The sequence below is a fragment of the Parambassis ranga genome, chromosome 24 (assembly GCF_900634625.1).
Source record: "Parambassis ranga chromosome 24, fParRan2.1, whole genome shotgun sequence".
Classification (NCBI taxonomy): Eukaryota; Metazoa; Chordata; class Actinopteri; family Ambassidae; genus Parambassis; species Parambassis ranga.
In genome coordinates this window covers 13625473-13645232 of record NC_041043.1, presented here as the reverse complement: position 1 = coordinate 13645232, position 19760 = coordinate 13625473, and the positions used below count along the sequence as shown (strand labels likewise).

Here is a 19760-nt window from a genome sequence, read left to right as displayed (position 1 = left end):
AGATGAGAAACAAACTGATGTATTCCTTGTAACAAGTGAGGATGAAATTCTCCTGGTTCATTCTTTTACCTATTAACCGTTTAAGGTCAAGGTTTTAAAAAGATCATAAAAAAACAGCCACACAGGATTAGTATCATCTCAGGACTTCTGACTTGATCATTAATGTTTAGAATTTATTAGGTTTTTATCTTATATTTTTTATTTTTTACGCTCACTACTTTACCTTATTTGTATTTCTGTCTTTTTTGAGTATATATGGAGCACCTGGAACGAAAACAATTTCCCCCCGGGGATCAATAAAGTATTTCTGATTCTGATTCTGAAAGCACATTAATTAATATGTTAATTAACTCTGAATCCTATTACCGACAGATCAGCAAGAGATTAAAGTCGCTGCAGGTCCAGTGAGAACTGCCTCCATCTGTGCCTGTCTCTGACTCCTTCAGTGCGTCCTACATGTTGGGAGATTATTTTGGGGGATCATGGGAGTCAGCATGTCTAGAACGACATCTACACCTCTGCCCAGCCACGCATCTCCATCACCACCCTATGGATGACTGCTGGTCATCTGACTCCAACCCACTGACCTGTCAGAATATCTGAGTGACACGGCAGGGATGATCCCGGAACCAGCGGGAGGAGGCTCGTATGTCAGGAGTGACACAACCGGCAGACATGCACTTATTATAGTTTCAGATTTGCCCGGCAACAAGTGGAGCAGCATGGTGCATGGCATTAAAGGGTTCAGGCAAACATGCAGGTATTTTATTAGAGGGTTAGAGTCAACAACAAGAGAAACCCTCTTATTAATAGTGACACCTGTGGTTGTTAAGTAAACTGCAGTTTGCGAGTTCGGTTGTTTACTCTTACTCTGCACTGTTGTGTTGTTACTAATTGTGATGATCAAAATAACAATAAAATGAAGACATGACATGAATTTAAGCTATAGCTGGTCGTTGCTAGCAAACGTTCTGACCATATCAGCACTAGACCTTTGGCTGAATCTAGCCTACAGCGATCCATTGTCCTGTTTGCTGGCAGGTCAGCTGCGCTTAGTGAGCTAACAATACAAAGGCCAAACAGCTTTGCTCCTGAGTTTGTTGACCCTATAACACAAGTAATTTGTAAAGTATCTGATTGGGGCAGAGAGGCTCAGTTTAAATGAATTAGATGTTGGTATTCTTTTCCGATAGCCGGGATAGGCTCCAGCCCCCTGTGACCCTGTACTAGCGGGTTCAAAAGATGGACGGATGGTAATGAGAGGTTTCTTTTTCTGTTAGCAGGACAGATGAAATAAAGTCAGAAGTCTGAAAAAGGTCTTGTTTAAAATATTGCCAAAGTTAGACGCACACATTGACAATAACAATCATTTAATACCATTATTCAAATTCTATTTCTGGAAACTTTAAGGCATGTGGACACACAGAAAATGGCTCCCTGAAATGTTTCTGTTTAGCCGCAGCCTCCTCCACGAGCATCTTCTCGACACACAAAACCAATACTGCCATGAATTATATATTACTGCATGACTCATCGTCAACTCACTGGGCTAATGGCAACAACAACAACAACAACAAATACACCAAAAACTTTGAACCACAGTGTGTGAGATACACAACCAGACAGCAACAAACGATGAGGAGCTGTGCATCAGGTGTAGCTTTCCATAAACTCTGCCCTGTGAAAGCCAGAATAAATGAAAAAAAGAGAGAGAGAGAAAAGAACATGATGAACTGGGGAGAAGACAAAACGAGGAAATGAGGAAAGCAGCACAGGAGGAGGTGACGAAATGAGTCCCGGATCATTCAAAACTGGAAGTGAAAGCTCAATTGTGAAAAAAAGCTTATTTTGTCAGCTCTAAATTCCCAGAGACAGCCACAGATTATTTCAGATGGAGAGGAGTGAGTGTGCCACCGGTAAATAATTCATCATCACAGCTAGAAGTATATTTTATTGAGATATTTTATCCGTCTGAGCTTTACTGGTGCCTGTCTGCAGCTTCTAGAGATCTCCACAAAGACGCAATTATGGTCAGCGGCATGTCACGCATGGAGGAATGTTGGGTTTGGTGTGACTGCAGAAAAGAGCTATTGAAAGGGAGGGAGACTAAACTAAAGATATGAAATAAGGCATCATTTAAGAGAGTAAAACAACAAACTTATTGATTTCTAAACATACGCGCAGGCTCCTACAGATCCTCACCAACACTCATCAGTGGGATCTGCTCGTACATTCAACCGATTCAGTCGAAAGCATGATGGAAGCACAGCTGATTTGTTTTATGGGAAAGCCATTATAATTTGTATATATCTGGCTTTGTTACTGGTCATTGGCCAAAGACTGAAGGATGGAAACATTTAGTGTGACTCGAAGTCTTGTGGTGTGTGTGGATGTTTGTAGCAGTGATGACAGTTAAGATGGCTGGTCGGTCATGGCTGTTTAACTGAATGTGTTGTTTACTTCCTCATGAGATTTTGGAAAAGTTGAGGATGTTTGGTGTTTTCTGTAGCAACCACTCCGGCTCAGAAAACACAGTCAGAGAGACACACTCTAGACAAGTAAGGTATGTTCAATTAAAGGTGAACCACTGTCCGTTAGAGGGACAAAGACACACTGTAAATGCATCTTGGTTATTTACAGTATGTAAACAAACGCGCTGTGATATTGTGAACTTGTTTCCATATTATCAGAATATGACCGAGTGTGGCATTTCAATTGGCACTAATGTGTTGACATCTTAAAGTAGAGGTTTTTCTATGGTTCTGACGTCATCACTGTTGCTTTTTGTGTAGGCGTGGGGCTCGACAACAGCATTAGTGCTGACCCTTAGAGGCCAATTGCCTCTTTGGTGAGAAGCGACATGTGTCACACCAAATATATTAAAGGTAGGGTAGGAGATTTCATCTGATGCACTTTTTGTTATTTTAGTGTAACTTCTTTTTACAATCCGATAGCAACCAATTAGTTCTGCAGTTTTGCATTAAAACGAAGAATATGAATCATCTGTGGAAGCTATAAAACACTAAAAACATCAGCCAATCCTCCGGGTGGACCCTGCGCAGAGTATTGGCTGGTTGTCACTCTCTTCCTGCTCTGCGTGCACCAGAGAGGTACGTGCATGATGGCCGAAGTCACAGACCGCAGCTCGTCTTCAGGTAATGCGCGTCCATGTGATTGGGAGGCGTGGCTTCGGGGTGAGCTCCGAGAGAAATGGGCGTGTGTTTACTTTCCAAATCTGGCTGACTCTGAGTTTTCAGAATTTCCTACCCTACCTTTAAGCATTTTATGATTAAGAATTTTAGTTATTCTGTGTTATCTACAACACTCTGTGTGTAGTGCCCAGCTGTAAAAAAGTGCAGCCCCACACATATTTGCATCCCTGAACTAGAGTTGCAGGGAGCTATTCTGAGGTCTGGAATTAGGCTAGACATGACATGCACTACACTTCATTATATATTCCATTAGTGACATATGTTTGTCAGTATTTGTACACCCTACACAGACACGTTGGCAAACGTACAATTAAACTTGTTTCTATTTCAAAGATGAGGACACCATGGCAACTGTGGTCAGTCCTCCCTCCAGCCTTTCTACACTGTTGCTACATGACAACCACCGTGCAGCTCCACCAATGGAATTACAAGGCGACTTTGTGGCCAATCAGGGGAAGGCTCGTCGGAGCTTCCAGCTGAGGCTCTTGGGAGAGGATGGTTAAAATGTTAAAAATGCACATCAACACTTTGTTTACAGACATAAAGAACTCTAAAACTTTGGCACTCTAATCCATTTCTTTGTCATGGAATAAATAGCAGCTTCCAATAGCCCAAGGTGACATCTTTAAGCGTCTTTTATATCGTCTACTATTTTTTTTTCACATATTCCACAAACAATGTGGACAAAAAAAAGCTGATCAAACTAAACAAAATGAAAGATGCACACAAAGCAGTGCTGCACACACACACACACACACATAGATCCCAAATCACCCCTCCTGTCAGGTTGACTACTCACTCCTTAGAATGATTTGAGCACGGCTGATCTTCTGTCGATCCTGGGGGAATCGCTGAACTCTTGCTGCAGCTGGCATATCTGTGGATACCTCTGTGATGTGGCCTAAAGGAAGTCCTTGTTCTATCCAAATAAACAAGCAACCTTCTGGCTGTCTAGCTCCTTAAAGTTATTCTGTCTTTCTTCCCTTTTAAACCTTTCTCTGACACAACTTTCTCTTTCCCTTTTGCACACGACCTGTCCTTTTCCTTCTCACCTCTTCTCTTAACTACTTACTGCTCTTCCTCTTCTAGTGAGGAAGTCTCTCTCTCTGCTGTTGTCCAGCTGTGCACTCTGCCACTTAGCCAAACAGCATTTTGATGCCAGACACCATGAGCTCATCAAGAAATAGAAAAGTGGGGCAGATGGACAGAGTTAGGGAGGGAGGGTCACGCGCTGTCACGGTACAACAAACAAAACCACATGCCAGACTGGTGTGGTGCGCGGCTGGTGTGTGTGTGTGTGGGGGGGAGTTGAACCCCTAAATGTTTACACCACACTTTCACCCCCATGACCTTCAAAAACAAACTCCCTCCGGCTGGCTGTCTCTATGGGACTCCGTGTGCTTGTGCCTTTTTTCTACCTCTGTGCACCTCCTGCTCTCTCAGGTTTCAGCCCCTCCTCCTCCTCCTCCCCCCCCACAAAGCTTTCAAAAGATCCGAGAGCCACATGGTGCGGCGTTGGCAGAGACGGTAAAAGACTGAAAATAAATGATGATCCCCAGTTAGCAACTTTTCACATGTCTCTGTGGAGACAAGCTTCTGCCAAGTCTCAGTGCTGCCGTCCAGACAAACAGACGAGAGAATTAGGCCGGCAGGCTGCCAGAAGACGCTCATTGTGTGATTAATTGTCAGTGCTATTCACCTCAGTAATGAAGTGAAGTCAGAGGTATTACACTGACTACAATCTTATGTGAAAGTTTTTAATACTTCCAACAGACTGTGGCAGATGAAGTGGTGATGAGGAGGTCATATCATACACAGCTGGGTCCCTTTTACTAGTTCCCCATCCAGTCAATTAAGCAGCTGTAAAGTCTGATGAAGAGTGACAAGCTCAGAACAGGCAGACAAACACACAGCATAACCATCAAAGTACACATTATATAATCTAAAGCTGCAACAATTAGCTAATGAATGGATGTTTGGAACATTTATAGGACATGTTCCACTGCCAATGAAGATTTCCCGCCTTCACAGGTAAAAGCAGACCAGCAGTATAATAAATTTACACACAGTGTCCATTTACTTTTGGTCACATGAACACCCAGATAAAAATAAATTATCTGCTGCACTGCATAGATTCCCAACGACAGATGAGGCAATCACGCTGTTGGTCACATTCCTCCACACAAAAGTGCTTTTATAAGCAGTGAGGCTGCTGGCTCTCACACAAGTCTAATACAGCACAGGTCAGGCCAGGACAGCGTTGTTTTTCTGACCCTTTATTCATCAAGGCTATGTTTAAAAAAAAATAAAATAAAATAAATAAAAGTCAGAGGGGGTTGAGCCGGCAGGATGAAGGATGAAATGCTTGAGGATGCCAGTGTCATTATCCTGTCTGCATCATGAAAATGGATGCATCGTTCCAAGCTTAGTGTTTTAATACACAAAATGTATCCATCCACCCCGTCTGCATTCTACAGGTCACTTCACCTTTCTATTAGTAACTTCTTCTCCCTGCTCTGCCCCTCTCTATCCTCTGTCTCCCTGCACTGACAGCAGCGGATTACTGGCCAGACAACAACAGAGACAGATGCCCGGCGGCCTGTGACCCGTTCTCCCCCCCCCCCCCCCCTCCTGATCCTGACCATCCCTCTCAACTGTGGCCTTTTTAGGAGAAAGAGAGGAAAACAGACAAATAAAAGTGTGGTTTTTTTTATTCTATGTGTCCATAGAATAACTCCCCTTGTCCCCTTGTCCATGCACAGGCTCAAAACTATGTTATATCACCATGACTGAGTCGAGCCAGTGATGAGATGCAGCAGCTTTCAGTGACAGATGATGACAGAGCTATGTGTTTACACAGGAAGTGCGCCGACATGCTGTATACAACCCATCAACAAAGTGATGAGACATTATTTTAAGCTGTAATAGATGTACACACACTTTCCATGTGTCAGCAGTGGGCTATAATCCACTGGCTTCTCTCAGATGGAAACTATTCTGTGCTTTGTTCAATGGCTTACTCACACATTCCTCCACGCTTCAGACGAACACACACACACACACATGCTCAGATCCAAAATTCATTCACCTGCCACTGTGGGAAGCTCACAAAACGATTCAAAAGGTGTTGTGATGCTCAGCTGGTTTTCTGTGTCAGCCAAACACCAGCAACACTGGAAACGGTATGGTTCCTCAGCTCCATCTGAATCCTTTTTACCGTTGACATAATCAAGAAATGCCTCTGTGAATATCCAGGTCAGACGGAACTTCAAAGAGAGACATCAAAGCAGCTGCAATTCCTGATCCCACCTGATCGCCACGTGCTCCCTTTTTTGTGAAGCATCTCCCTCTAAAATTATGGAGAGCGCACAAAAGGGAAGCAAATAGGTCCTTAAAAGCTGAAGACACACTGACATGGCTCCTGCAAGTTGCTACAGTGTAACCCAGTGTCTGGTATATTTAAGTTTTAATGATTAAAGCTCAGCTGTGACCCCTGCAACATGTTTACTGCATGCAAACAACATAATGGTTTCCTTTACACACACCAATACAGCAGCTAACAGCAAATTAGGGGTAGGTGTCCTGCCCAACGATACATCAGCATACAACCAGGTTGGGGGATTCAACTGCCAACCTTATGGTTACTGCACATTCACCTCTATTTACATCTCAATCCATGATTCCTGACTTTCACTGCAGTGTTTCTCATTCTGATTTTGACAAACCTAAAGAACCAGTGAAGCAAAGCCACAGACAGCAGCCCACTGTGGCACTGAGAAGAGTGCAAGATGGAGATTCTCCTCTCAAGAATGATGATGTACTTGGACCACAAACTGGACTGGAGTAAGAACGTGGACACTGTTTACAGGAAGGGCCAGAGTCGCCTCTACTTTCTGAGGCAGCTGAGGTCCTTCAACATCTGCAGGACGATGATGTGGATGTTTTATGAGTCTGTGGTGGCCAGTGCCATCATGTATGCTGTTGTCTGCTGGGGCAGCAGTCTGAGGGTGAGGGACATAAACAGACTCAACAGAATCATCAGGAAGGCGGCCATGTTGTGGGAGAGGAACTGGACTCTCTGACAGAGGTGTGTCAGAGGAGGACGTGGTCCAAAATAAAGACTATACTGGACTGTCCCTCTCACCCGCTCCACACTGTGCTGACCAGCTACAGGAGCTCGTTCAGCAACAGACTCCGACTCCCATGATGCACCACTGAGAGACACAGGAAGTCATTCCTGCCTGTCTCAATCAAACTACTGAACTCTGAACTGTGACAGTCACTCAGACACTGTACATTCATACTGGTACATTCATGTCATGTAAAGGTTTTACTATGTAAAGGTTTTTATACAGTAGTATGTTCTTTAGATACAACTCAGGGATTTAAATTCTGTCTAGGTATTTAGATATTTATTATACTGTATATTTCTATTTCATATTTCAATTATCTTTTCTTCTATGTGTCTGTAACAAACAAGAATTTCCCCTCGGGAGTTGTAAGTTGCATACATATGATCAATATTAACACCAAAATCCTCCCGACGCCATCCTTGGATGTTTTCTATCAAGGACCTGGATTTTACAAAGATCAAATTCCATACTTTATTTATACCCATTTACATTGTACCAAGACTTAATAATATGCATAATTATGGTGTATTAACCTTCACCAGCAGCCTCTCACCTATAGGTGAACATCTTTATTTGCATGTATAATGTCTTTGATTAAGGTTTTTAATTAATCTATAATATGATCAACGTAAATATTCCTTCACATTTGTCTTGTCTCTCATAGGGGCAGTGCATTTCCCTTTAATTACCTTTAATTTATGGAAGGCAACACCATATAAATCAGGCCTAAAAAGTGAAAGCTACTTCCATGAATGGCTGCCATTACTGTGCTCATCCTGCAGTTTGTCTTATTCTAATTAACTGTCCTCACCAGTCTGCACTGCAATTTATGTGTCCATCGATTACTGAACAGGACTTTTAAAGGGAAAATGCTGCACAGATTAGGATGCTGAATTTTATTTTACGGTGAAGCACTTTAGATAAAAGGCTAGATAGCCAGTTTAAAGTACTATCGCACTGTTAATCACGACAAAAATCACAGAGTCCACTTTCCTCATTTCATCCCTCATATTCTTTATGTGAACATTCAGTATAGTGATCATGGCGAGCAGCCACATGCGCCACATCACGGCCAAGATGATCATTAAAACCTTGCGCCGAATCACTCTTGCACAAACACGTCAAATGTCAGTGATGTCACCGTGGCCGAGTGAGTGACGGAGGGTGAACCCCGCGTGTCACGAGGGATTTCACATCCAGGGACGACCGCGGCTGGAATAGGCGCCACCGAGAGCAGCTGTCAGGACAGAAATACAGCAGCAAAACAGTGGGGTGAAAGGGGAAACCCTGTCGCCTTCCCCTGGCTTCTGTATGCAGCTCACTGCACCGCTGAGGCAGGGAGCGGGGAGCGTGGAGGAAGAGGAGGAGGAGGAGGAGGAAGGCAGCGTGAGAGGAATGATAAAGTGACACAGAGAGGAAGCTGAGGGGAAATCAAGTCATTCAAGTGAGGTAAAAAAAAATGGAGAGGAGAAAGCGAGAAGAAGCAAGGAAGGAGAAAATTAAGAGAAGTGAAGCGCCTGAGGCTGAAGCGTTCGGCTGTGGCTCTTTGTTAGCGAGACTCTTCTACTAGGATAACAAAAGACAGCGTCAAGATAAAGTGAAGTTAAAACTAATATGCTAGCCTCAGTTAGCTGACCTTACGAGTTGTGTGGTGACAATAGTACAAAATATGAGAAACGTTCACTGAGTGGATCTGAGCTCTTTTATTAGAGGTTTTAGATTACAGCTTATACCAGGAGGAGTTGAGGAATGAAGTCATATTCTAATGGGATCCTGTTTTGGAAAGAATGTGGAGGTCAAACATTTTATTAATCTATTGGAAGTGAAATTAAACACTGTGTTCTCTGTTGTTTTTGCCTCTCTTTTTTTCATATGGCACATATATAACGATTAATGGTGATAGTTAAGATGTGCTATAGGAATAATCTGCTGCCAGTCAGTCTTTATAGATTATTTAACAAAGTTAAAGATAAGTTCTTACTTAAGATATCAATAATTCAAAACCTACTTTACAGGAATATGTTAGCAAATTGGGTATAAACACAAATTTTAGAGGTGTGTGTGTGTGTCATCACTACAATGAAACACACAAACACCTGTGTGTGACTGTCCCTCTGTGTGTCTCTTAAGCCCTGCAGCCTTTCAGCAATGTTTTTCAGGCAGCACATTGATGTGTGACTAGGGGACATAGCTGATGCTGAGGAGCATGAAAGACACACACACTCACACACACACACACACACACACACAGGGAGCGAGGGAAGGGACCAGACAAAAACAAAAGTACAAAAAGTATGGAATAGTTTGGTAAGTTTGTGGATTCTGTGGATATGTCTGAATCCTGTATTAGTTCCTCAACAACAAAATGTTCAATGTAATGTAATGTAATGTAATCTAAATGTGAAAAAAAACAAACACAGTTGCATATTAGACTATTGGTTTGTGATGTTGGTTCACTCTCTTGACATTAACAGTGATCTGGGGGAAGTAGACCAGGGGAATATTTGATCAAATAATTAAATGCATTTTTATTTTAGTCTGACAATAAAACTATCCATCTTTACCTCGGAGACAATCCACTCAGGATTTATTCTAGCTGGTAAAATTAGTTCATACTGTACAGAAGCCTCAGTAGAGCTCAGTGTGTCTTAATATGTCTGACATTTTCCAAATAAAACCAGATTTTACTCTTTAATATTAACACGAATTCGGCATTCTGCAACCCAGCTGTATAATTATTATTATTATGATGTAGCTTTTAACAAGCTTGATAATAAGATGGTGAGTTTGTTCCCCGGGTAAGTGCACAACTATTAATGTCAAGCCCTGATGTTTCTGCAATTGACTAATTGCATTGTTTCACATTGCAATTTGAATAAAAAAAAAAAAAAAAAAATCAGCTCTACTGGGTATTGATTCATTTATTGACTGAACAGACGTTTTTAGCATCAGAAAAGTGTGTTTTTATAAACGGATTACTTGGATTACTTTTGCCTTTATGTGCTCATGTCTTGTCATGTCATGTGTCTCCTTCAGCTCTGTTTGAATACCACTCCTCTCTGTTTCCCTGTTTCTCTTCCTCGCATTCAAGCCCCATTAGCATAATGAAGCGCATCACTATCAGGTTAATTAGAGGATGGGATTAGAGCGCGATGAGAGGCATGGCTTAGGGAGAGAGGCGGGGACGAACACAAACAATGGCGAGGATGTGGGGTTATGGCGGATCATGTGCAGCATCATGTGGATGCTGGGATGGCAAACACAGGCAGGGTGAAATTAAAACCTCTGCTTGGTCTTTGGTGCATTAAAAAACAGGAGCTGACGGGAGGATTCCACGTGACCTTTGCCTTGCTTGCTGAAGATTAGTCTCTTCTTTGCGAGCGTAAATTTGAACACACACACACACTCGAGCTCTGTACTCATCTGGGCAACAAATGCTCCACCCCCTCACCTCCCTCTCTTAACCCCCCTTCCAGCGGGCGGGCAAATGCAGATATACGCAGGCAGAGGATGGTGTAATTTGTGTGTTTGCGAAACCCTACAGAGTCCTGAGAACCAGCAGCTTCTGGCCCTAAGGTTGTCCATGTGTATGCTTAGCTCTGTGGTCAACTACAGCTTTTATAGACGATCTCTCATTGTCAGATAGCAACTATACACAGGGATGCTAAAAATACACCATCTCATTATCATTAACTGCTGGCTGTGCTGTTAGGGCTAAATGAAAGTGAATGCAGCCTCTTCTGTTTGTGGTGATAGTTTCAGTCTAATCATTGCTTCTGGAAAACCCAATTTACTTCATTTAAAAACATGTTTACAGTTGACATGTGTTTTTATTTGTTTTCTTCCCCTTATGTCATAAACATCCCGTGTGTTACGGCTTCCTGTCTCCTCAGTGTTTTAATACTCACAAGTCATTCTGTGACTCCAGCATCCAGGGTTAACCACAGCTAGCAACAGCAGCATTTTCATTTCTACATTATTAGACACAGGTAAAACCTGCAGACCTCTGCAAAAAAACAAAGAGTCTAACCTTGTGTTGGTCTCTGCTTTCACTTATCGTCATGAAATCTGGGTAATGACTGAAAGCAAACTCCTTCTTCTCCATGAGGAACCTGCTTAAAGGGTTCTAGCACCTGATAAGGACGCTCCCTGTACACCTCCTTGTAGAGGTTAACCAGCAAGGCACGGGCCCTGAGGCCAACCCTGGAAGGGGTTGATGTCTTAAGTGGTGTAGACAGCGGCTAGATAGGCAGAATACTGGGAATGTTGCACAAACAAAACCACTGAAATGCAGCATTATAGTGATGTAGCAGTGGTGCAACATGTTACTAGCTTGCCCTATTCTTAGAGGTTTTTCACCTCTAAGAGTGGCAGCTTAGCCAGGCTGCATGAAAATGGCCTTTACATGATACTGTATATGCACTGAAGTGTTGCTGAACAGCACATACAGGCTGGGGCAGTCTTACCTACGTCCTGGGAGTTAAGCACCTCCAGTGCGTGCATCATGGCACTGGCGAATACGTTGGCATCCTCCTTGCTGCCAAAGTTTAGGCCGTAGACCTGCCGGGCATCACGCCACTGGTGGAAGGTCTGCGTGGCCTGGTTGTACTTCAGCCCCTTGGGAATGGCACAGTTTATCACCACCTTCAGAAACACAACAACAACAACAACAAGTGATTAGTGACATACAGCTCATGCATTTTTGAGAGTAGCTCAGTCTGGAAGTGAGATCCATTTTTCTATGGAGGTTGTCTGATCCTGTATATTTTAATGGTTTGTGGCATGTGAGATTTTTGGTTCAGCAGCACAAACACAGACAGAAAAGCGAAGTATTGTGGTCTCAATCTGTCAGTCCGTTTCTCTCCAAGTCATGACACCAGCTCTGTCCACCTGCTGCCAAGCTCAGGAGGTGATACGCTCTTGAAGAGGATTCGGACCTTTCAGCTTCATCCCACATCAGTGAACACTGAGTAACAACACCAGGACACTGCAGCCCATTATGTGTTAAAGAGGTCATTTTACCTGCTTGTAAAGAGGCTTCATGATCCACTCACTCTGCGTTTTAGGTGCTTTCAATGCTAACATCAGGGATTTCAGTGTCCTGGGCACGCAGCCAAGCAGAAATGCCTGAAGCTACTTCTTCTCTGAGTTATTGAGACAAATAAGCTGGGTCTCAACACAGGCAGAACCACACTGTGGTCCGCTCTACATTCTGTGAATAACACTTTTAACTGAGGCAACATAAACAGCCAACACATGGGGTTGACTAACACATCACTCCGTTCGTCTGATAGAGCTGAAACACGGCGAAAAGATGTGTAATACAGATTAATCTCATAATCACTGTCATCTCCAAACTAATAGGAGAATGAATTCAAAGCATTCCCCAAACAGGGACCCTCTGGTTCAGAGCTTATCTCACCAGGCCCTGCGGTTAAGACTGAAAGAGAGGGATTAAAGTGCACTGAGACAAAAAGGTACAATATCTTCACAAAGCACAATATTAGCTGGGCAAGCACTAATACCGCGGAGCACCAGTGTGGACGAAATTTATTTTAACGCTGGAAATAAATAATCTGCTGTCAGTTTTTATGGTTATTAAGTGTAACTCTTACTGTTGATGGAGCTGGTGTTACAACAAGCAGCAAGAAATTGTAAGAAGGAGCTGAGGCTGAGAAACTCTAGATGCTTATTGTAGATGGCAGCGTATGAAATAAATACAGGAAATGTGCATCTTATGATAACAGTGCCACACAGTGACAACCAGCCTGGGGCCTGAGTGTGAAGCTCAGAAACATAAACGCAGCCACTGATCTGTCCTTTCTGTTGCTCTAAAGCTTATAGGTTTCACACTTGGGCAAGTGTTTGTAACGTTTATTAGTTCTGTCTTATGAATTCTTGACCAAATGTGCCAGGATAATAATCAAATTCCAGAGTCGGAACGGTCCAATTTGCAGAATCATTCCTCTTCATTAGACGCGGTAAGATTTGAATCATGACCTGTATAAAGATGAGCAACAGCAACCTCAGTTTCTACTACAAAAATGCAGGATTATGAACTTTCTGTTGCTTCACACACATCTGGGAGGTCACCCTAAGAAACTGATGGGTGCTTTTAAGTCAATAGTGACAGGTGATTGAATGAAGCACCTGTCAATCACTCTGTCTCGGTCTGTAACAAGGTAAGAAGACAGCGAATAGCATGGCAGTGAATGATTTGAGGCCACTTTGACTCACAAAAAAAAAGTGTTTATGAATGAGTTGCTTCCTTTTATATTATTAATAGGATACTAGTGGTACGAGCCGGTGTTACAGCTGGGCTCTGACTTAGTGATAAGGACATTATTATACATTGCTTTGTAGGCTTTAAAGTTAAGCTGAACTCAATTCTAATTAATTTCATGGAACATTTTGAAGCATCCCTTTCTCAATGTGTCAGGCCTGGTAAAGAGGCTTTTGCTCAGCTAGCTTCAGAAGTGAAGATCCTTGTGAGTGAATCTCACAAGGATCCTGTAGGGTCTGTAGTAAGACAGTAGCAGCAGAGGATGAAGGTATCAAGAGCTATACTCCTCCTTTATGTGGCCTCACTGAAAATAATATTATGCCAAAGAATACCGAGGCGTTGCTGTGGCAGTGTGTGTGTGCAGCCCTCATGGAAGAGAATCACTCACATGCTGTCACACAATCGCCTCAGGTGGTCCTCTTTGACTTATTAATGTCCTTTCTCTTAGCAGCCTGATGGTGTATTTTGTCTCATTCTTTTATGGATTGGTCATAATACTGTAGGCAAAAATCTGGGAGGTCTCATCCTGATGGTGGCATCAGACCATCTTGGTATGCTTCCATACAACTTGAAGCTGTGAGCCATATGAGCTTCTTTCCTGCTCCATCTTCCAGGATTCGTGGATAATTCAGCATCTTCATACATGAGCTTTGGTGCGTGTTGCTTGTGTGCGTCTTGCGAACATGAGCTTAGCGGGCGGTGGGATGTGCTGACATCCACAGGATTTAGAAGAGCTGGAGAAAACAGTTCTAGACTAGGGAATAAGGTTCAGTGGTGGGTCAGCAGCTTTATGTGTGAACACGCGTGTTTGGCTGTCTATCCAAGCTGCCAACGTGTCTCACTTTCTTTTCCAAAATGTCTTTTTTTTCACACAAATAAAGTGTGAGGAGACACTGCCTGTGTGCTTTAATGAGCAGATGGAAACAAAACAAGTTTGGTGCAAGTGCTGGATAAGCACAGAACCTACACTATTAAATGCAATGCATGTATTAGTGGAGGGTTGAACATGAATACCACATGCATTCTCTCATTTGGTAATGGCAAGCTCTGCCATCCTTCTTCTCAGAGGTAATGCCGGGTTAAAGTAAACGTGTTCCGTGTGAGTCCAGCTCCTTCTAATTCACTGACCTGATGATCCTGGATCTTGCGTCCCACTACGCGGAAGGCGTTGTTGCCCGTGTGGTGGTAAATGTGGACTCTGCTAAAGCCCGTGGAGCCGCCAGCTGGGACCCACTTCTTGTTGGCATCGTCGTACACCATGACAGCGGCTCGCGCCTGGCAGATACTCTGTTCACTGTGAGGAGACGAGAAGGGAAGGAAGGAAAAATTCATTGTTTGTGACACACACAAAAACAAGTAAATGATCTCTACAGATATCAACTGAACAGTTGTTTATTTTTCCTGTTTTTGTCTTTGAAGTAAACATTTCAGATTAAACACACACCTTGTCTAAAAGTTATAACAGCCTCAAGGATGTTCTGAACCGCAACTGGAATGATGATGCAGCAACAGGTATGCAGACAAGCCGAAAGCAGAGACTCGGCTGTAATTAAAAAAAGACGCAGCAGCATCTTTCCTCTGCTCTGTATGACCCTGCTACACACTCAAAATACAAACTGTAAAATAGTTTTTATTAATTTATAATAGTGCAGCATATTTCAGTGCCACCTAAGACACCACAGGAACAACAGATTTTTTCACCTTCAGTGTGAAAAATGTCATCCGGTTTTTGGGCTTGCTGATTCTGCTTCAAGCCTTTATCAAACAAAAACTAACTAGCAATCAGTTCAGTTTGTACAAATTCCCATTAACAAAATCCCTGCGGGTTCCTGTAGTGATATTTTACCGCTCTGTTTAAACAGCACTGACATGAGAGTGCAAAGCGAGAGGCACAGATGGGAGAGGAGCAGGTGGTGTAACAACTTTACGGATGACACCCTGACAGAAGATTGGCGTGGTTGCACCACATGAACACTACCTCTAGCACCTTCTGTACCTTGTGATGGCTGCACCTGCTACCCCACAAATTATTTAAAGGTCAGGAACCACCTGGTCCTGGTTTTCTTTACATGTAAGAGTTCATCCTTGTTCCCTTTATCCAAATATTTTCTCCCTTTTCTTCAAGTCAGTGTTGACTTAGTTGTGTTTAACAATATTTAAAGGGCATACACTTTGTGATCAAAAGTAAATGGACACCATGTACAACTGCTCTGTTTTCAGCTGATGATTGTTTGCATTATTGTTTGTTGTCATTCAGTATATTCTGAATGAGTTATTGTATATATTAAAGGCAACACAGTGGTAAAATGTTCCTGTTTCCAGGCAGTTGCAGTCGTCTTGTCTTCCTAGTTTGGTGTGGAAGAACTGTCCTGCCCTGACTTTTAAGGCCACCAAACGCCTGACCTAATCAGCCTTCATCAGACTTTACAAATGCTTCATGAGCTGGCAGAGAATCAGAAAAATGGCTGAGGATTTTATGAGCCAAAAAAATCCCCAAAGCTTTTCCACCATTTTACTATAGTAACAGGTCCCTCTCTGACCAGCAAATTCACTATATTCACATAGACAGAGGTAGGAGGAAATCACCATCCTCTAGTCTCTGCAGCCAATGTTGTGACACTGTGGTATAATATACCCAACTTCCTTAGTGTGCAGGTGTAATGGCATCATCACCATTTTCTGGTGGTGTTACATGAAAAAAGGATGATATTCAGCACAACTAAACCAGCCAGAAGAACACATAGGGGGCACAACAACACATTTGTGTATGTCACTGCCATGTTCACAACAGAATGAGAGATTAAGACACAGAAAGTGTAGAAATGCTACCAATGACAGACACTAATTGCTTGGGGAAATGAAGAGAAAGGAGTGTAAAGAGCCATGTGGGGGAGATGAGAGCAGGACTGATCCACTTCCTCTGAGACGTACACCCTGCGTTTTTTGAAAAGTGCATGGAAAATGGAGGCTCTCTGCTGAGAAGTAAAACACTTTACTGAACGTCAAGTGAGACGTGCGCGCGGCAGCTACTTAACATGCAGCTCACTGTGGATTTTAAATAACTTTCAGAAAGAAGCAGAAGCTTCTTAATAAAGCTCCGAAACATTTATCTCCTGTGTGTATTGTTCTCGACGGTCCCCACTCAAGGACACGCAAACACACACTGTTCAGATTCATATGTAAACCCCCCCCACACACACACACACATCCAGCTTTCACAAACACTTTCACACCTCTGCTAATGTGCTTCATTATGACAACAGAAGCTGAACTGTGTTAATGCTCTATAGCAGCTGACGAACTTAGAAAGAAATCACAAATCTCTCCAAAGCTGCATTAAGAGTTAACACTTTTTGCCTCAATCTTACATCCAGCTGTAAGAAACAGAAGAGAAGCAGAAAGACACGACGGTAGAGTAATTAATTCATGACTCTGCCTGAGCTGAGGATTTTTACATATTCTTGAGGCATATTATTCGATCTCTCTTAGAAGAGGCAAATGGAATAAAATCCAGACTACAGCTCAGAGGAGCAGCTACAGTTAATAATATAGATGATGACATTTGTAGACGATGAGAAGGTTCTACAGAGTTCTAAAAACATGCTGGTTCGCCTAGCTTAGCTGAGTCAGAAGATGAGAAAATGGCTAGTAGTCAGTATGAATTTAACCCCCAGTGGTTCTCTGATTGCAGGCAGCCACTCGAAGGAGGCACTTTAAACAATCACATGTGAGTGGTAAAAAATAATGAGTGCATTGCTGCATGTTTTGTTAATTGTGGTCACTTGGTTTGGTCAGATCAGCGTGTTCTCATGAACTGATGTTTAGGACCACTGGAGAGACCACAGCCTCTGCCTGCAGCGTTCTAAGTCACAAACTCTAACCACACTGAATGTGTGTGTGTGTGTGTGTCTGGGTAATATGTGTATAATACATGCAAAGCGTACGTCCAAGACTGTACATTTTTATGTGCCGTGGCTTGCATGTATATGGAGACTCATTGTAAGTGTGTGTGTGTGAGTCAGCTTAAGGGCCCCAATGCTCCACTTCTAACCACTGGGAGCTAAAAAGCCAGAGGAATCCAACCCAGAGTGTGGTAAGAGGAAGAAAAGTAAGAGAACAAAAAAAAACAACATGAGACATCAAGACAAACCCACACAAAACATATCTGTGGAGGAGAGAGGGAAGCAGACATGACACAGCTGTTTTTGATAGGTCCAATCACTGCTGGAGAATGACTTTGACATTCATCTTTTTTTCCTAAACAGACAAGAAATATATTACTGGGGAAGGAAACAATGTGCAATTATCCGTCTTTTACATTAATGGCCGCACCATTAACATTCCTCTCTGAGGTTAGTGTATACATGATGCGTTGCCCTTTGTCTTAGGCTGCAACTTTGGGGATCTGATGTCGCAGGCAATCACAGGAAAATGTGCATTTCCACTTGATAAGTGCTTGACTGTTGCAATCGAGTCATGTTGACCCTCCTCATCTCCTTGTTAACCCTTAAACTGAGCACAACATCAGCAAGCTCTTTTCTCCACTGACTCGTCACTGACTCAGTCAGTATGACTGCAGAGAGTAGCAGTTTCCTTCTGTTGCTTATACTTTTGGGGTTTTCCATGTTTACAAAAGCTCCAGTTCTCATAAACAGCTACATTTCATGTTACTTAACAATAAATATATTGTGTTACAGAGCCATATGCATGATGTCAAACATAACATAGTAGGGTACAAAACTGACAAACATCATAACTCATAGAATAGAATAGAATAGAATAGAATAGAATAGAATAGAATAGAATAGAATAGAATATACTTTATTAATCCCTTTGGGAAGGTCCCTCAGGGAAATTTAGTGTTATTTTCAGATTATTAGAGGTGTATTCTAAGAGTTTTCCCTAAATTCCCTCACTGCAATTTCTCAAGTCACTCCAAAAATGATTCACTTCCCATAGAAATCCATGTTAAAGTGTCCAACTTAAAGGTAGGGTAGGAGATTTCCTTCTGATGCACTTTTTGTTAAATTAGTGTAACTTCTCTTTACAATCCGATAGCGACCAATTAGTTCGGCAGTTTCGCATTAAAACGAAGAATATGAATCATCTGTGGAAGCTATAAAACGCTAAAAACATCAGCCAATCCTCCAAGTGGACCCTGCACGGAGTATCGGCTGGTTGTCACTCTCTTCCTGCTCTGCGCGCACCAAAGAGGTACGTGCATGATGGCCGAAGTCACAGTCCGCAGCTCGTCTTTAGATAATGCACGTCCATGTGATTGGGAGGCGTGGCTTCGGGGTCAGCTCCGAGAGAAAGGGGCGTGTGTTTACTTTCCAAATCTGGCTGACTCTCACTGAGTTTTCAAAATCTCCTACCCTACCTTTAAGTGCAGGAAAAAAACATGTTTACACGCTTTTCTGAAATTAATACAGACAACACTCTTTCCCACATTTGTAAACTAAAAAACAAAACTGACAACTGACAAATATTTTCTAAAAGCTATGCAGTGTTACCATCTTTGCTAGTCACACCAACCTTAGCTAAAACTAGCAGGTACAGCTTGTGCTGGAAAAACTCGAGCCTTCCACTGACAACAAAACTTTAACACTCAGACTATGTTTGAAATTCCTGACCTGGTTTTAAGTGTTAAAATCATATGTAGGATTTTTAGCATATTTGAAACCAACCGTATATGAATTACATATTAGACCGCAGTCAGCAGCAGCAGACATTGAGATCACAGCGTCAATAATTGTAGGTGATATTCGGCTAATTCAACCCTTGTAATCAAACAGCCTCAAAGCTCCACACACACAAACACACACACACAGTAGGTGGAAGCGACTTATCTGTTACCTAATAGAGTGGAGGGGCATGCACAGAGGACAAATGTGCAGATCTGACAAGAATAGGAATGGAGAATAGGATATGAGACGAGAATATTTTCATCTCCTTCATTAATGTTAATGAAGCTCCGCGTTAGGAATGGTTCTGACTTCAAAGAGGTACAGAACAGCTCCTGGGGCTTCGCCGCCATGATGTCACATCCTGCCAGGATCCGGGTGGGTGGGTGTAGCGTTGCAGTGTGGGTGTACGGAGAACAACACAGCAATGAATTGAAGGGAGAAAAGA

At 42.6% G+C, this 19760-nt stretch overlaps 1 protein-coding gene across 4 annotated transcripts in view; it reads right to left on the bottom strand.

Annotated features, from left to right (window-relative positions):
- enah (ENAH actin regulator) overlaps positions 1-19760 on the bottom strand; it is a 70179-nt gene that overhangs the window by 33337 nt on the left and 17082 nt on the right. For all 4 annotated transcript variants that reach the window (XR_003669618.1, XM_028397654.1, XM_028397655.1 and 1 more), the window contains exons 2-3: positions 14757-14922; positions 11812-11989 (exon numbers count right to left, since the gene is read on the bottom strand). Coding sequence is in view for 3 of the 4 variants with exons in the window: in XM_028397654.1 (XP_028253455.1) it covers positions 11812-11989; positions 14757-14922 (344 nt within the window). In the remaining variant the exon portion in view is untranslated. The remainder of the gene's footprint in view (positions 1-11811; positions 11990-14756; positions 14923-19760) is intronic.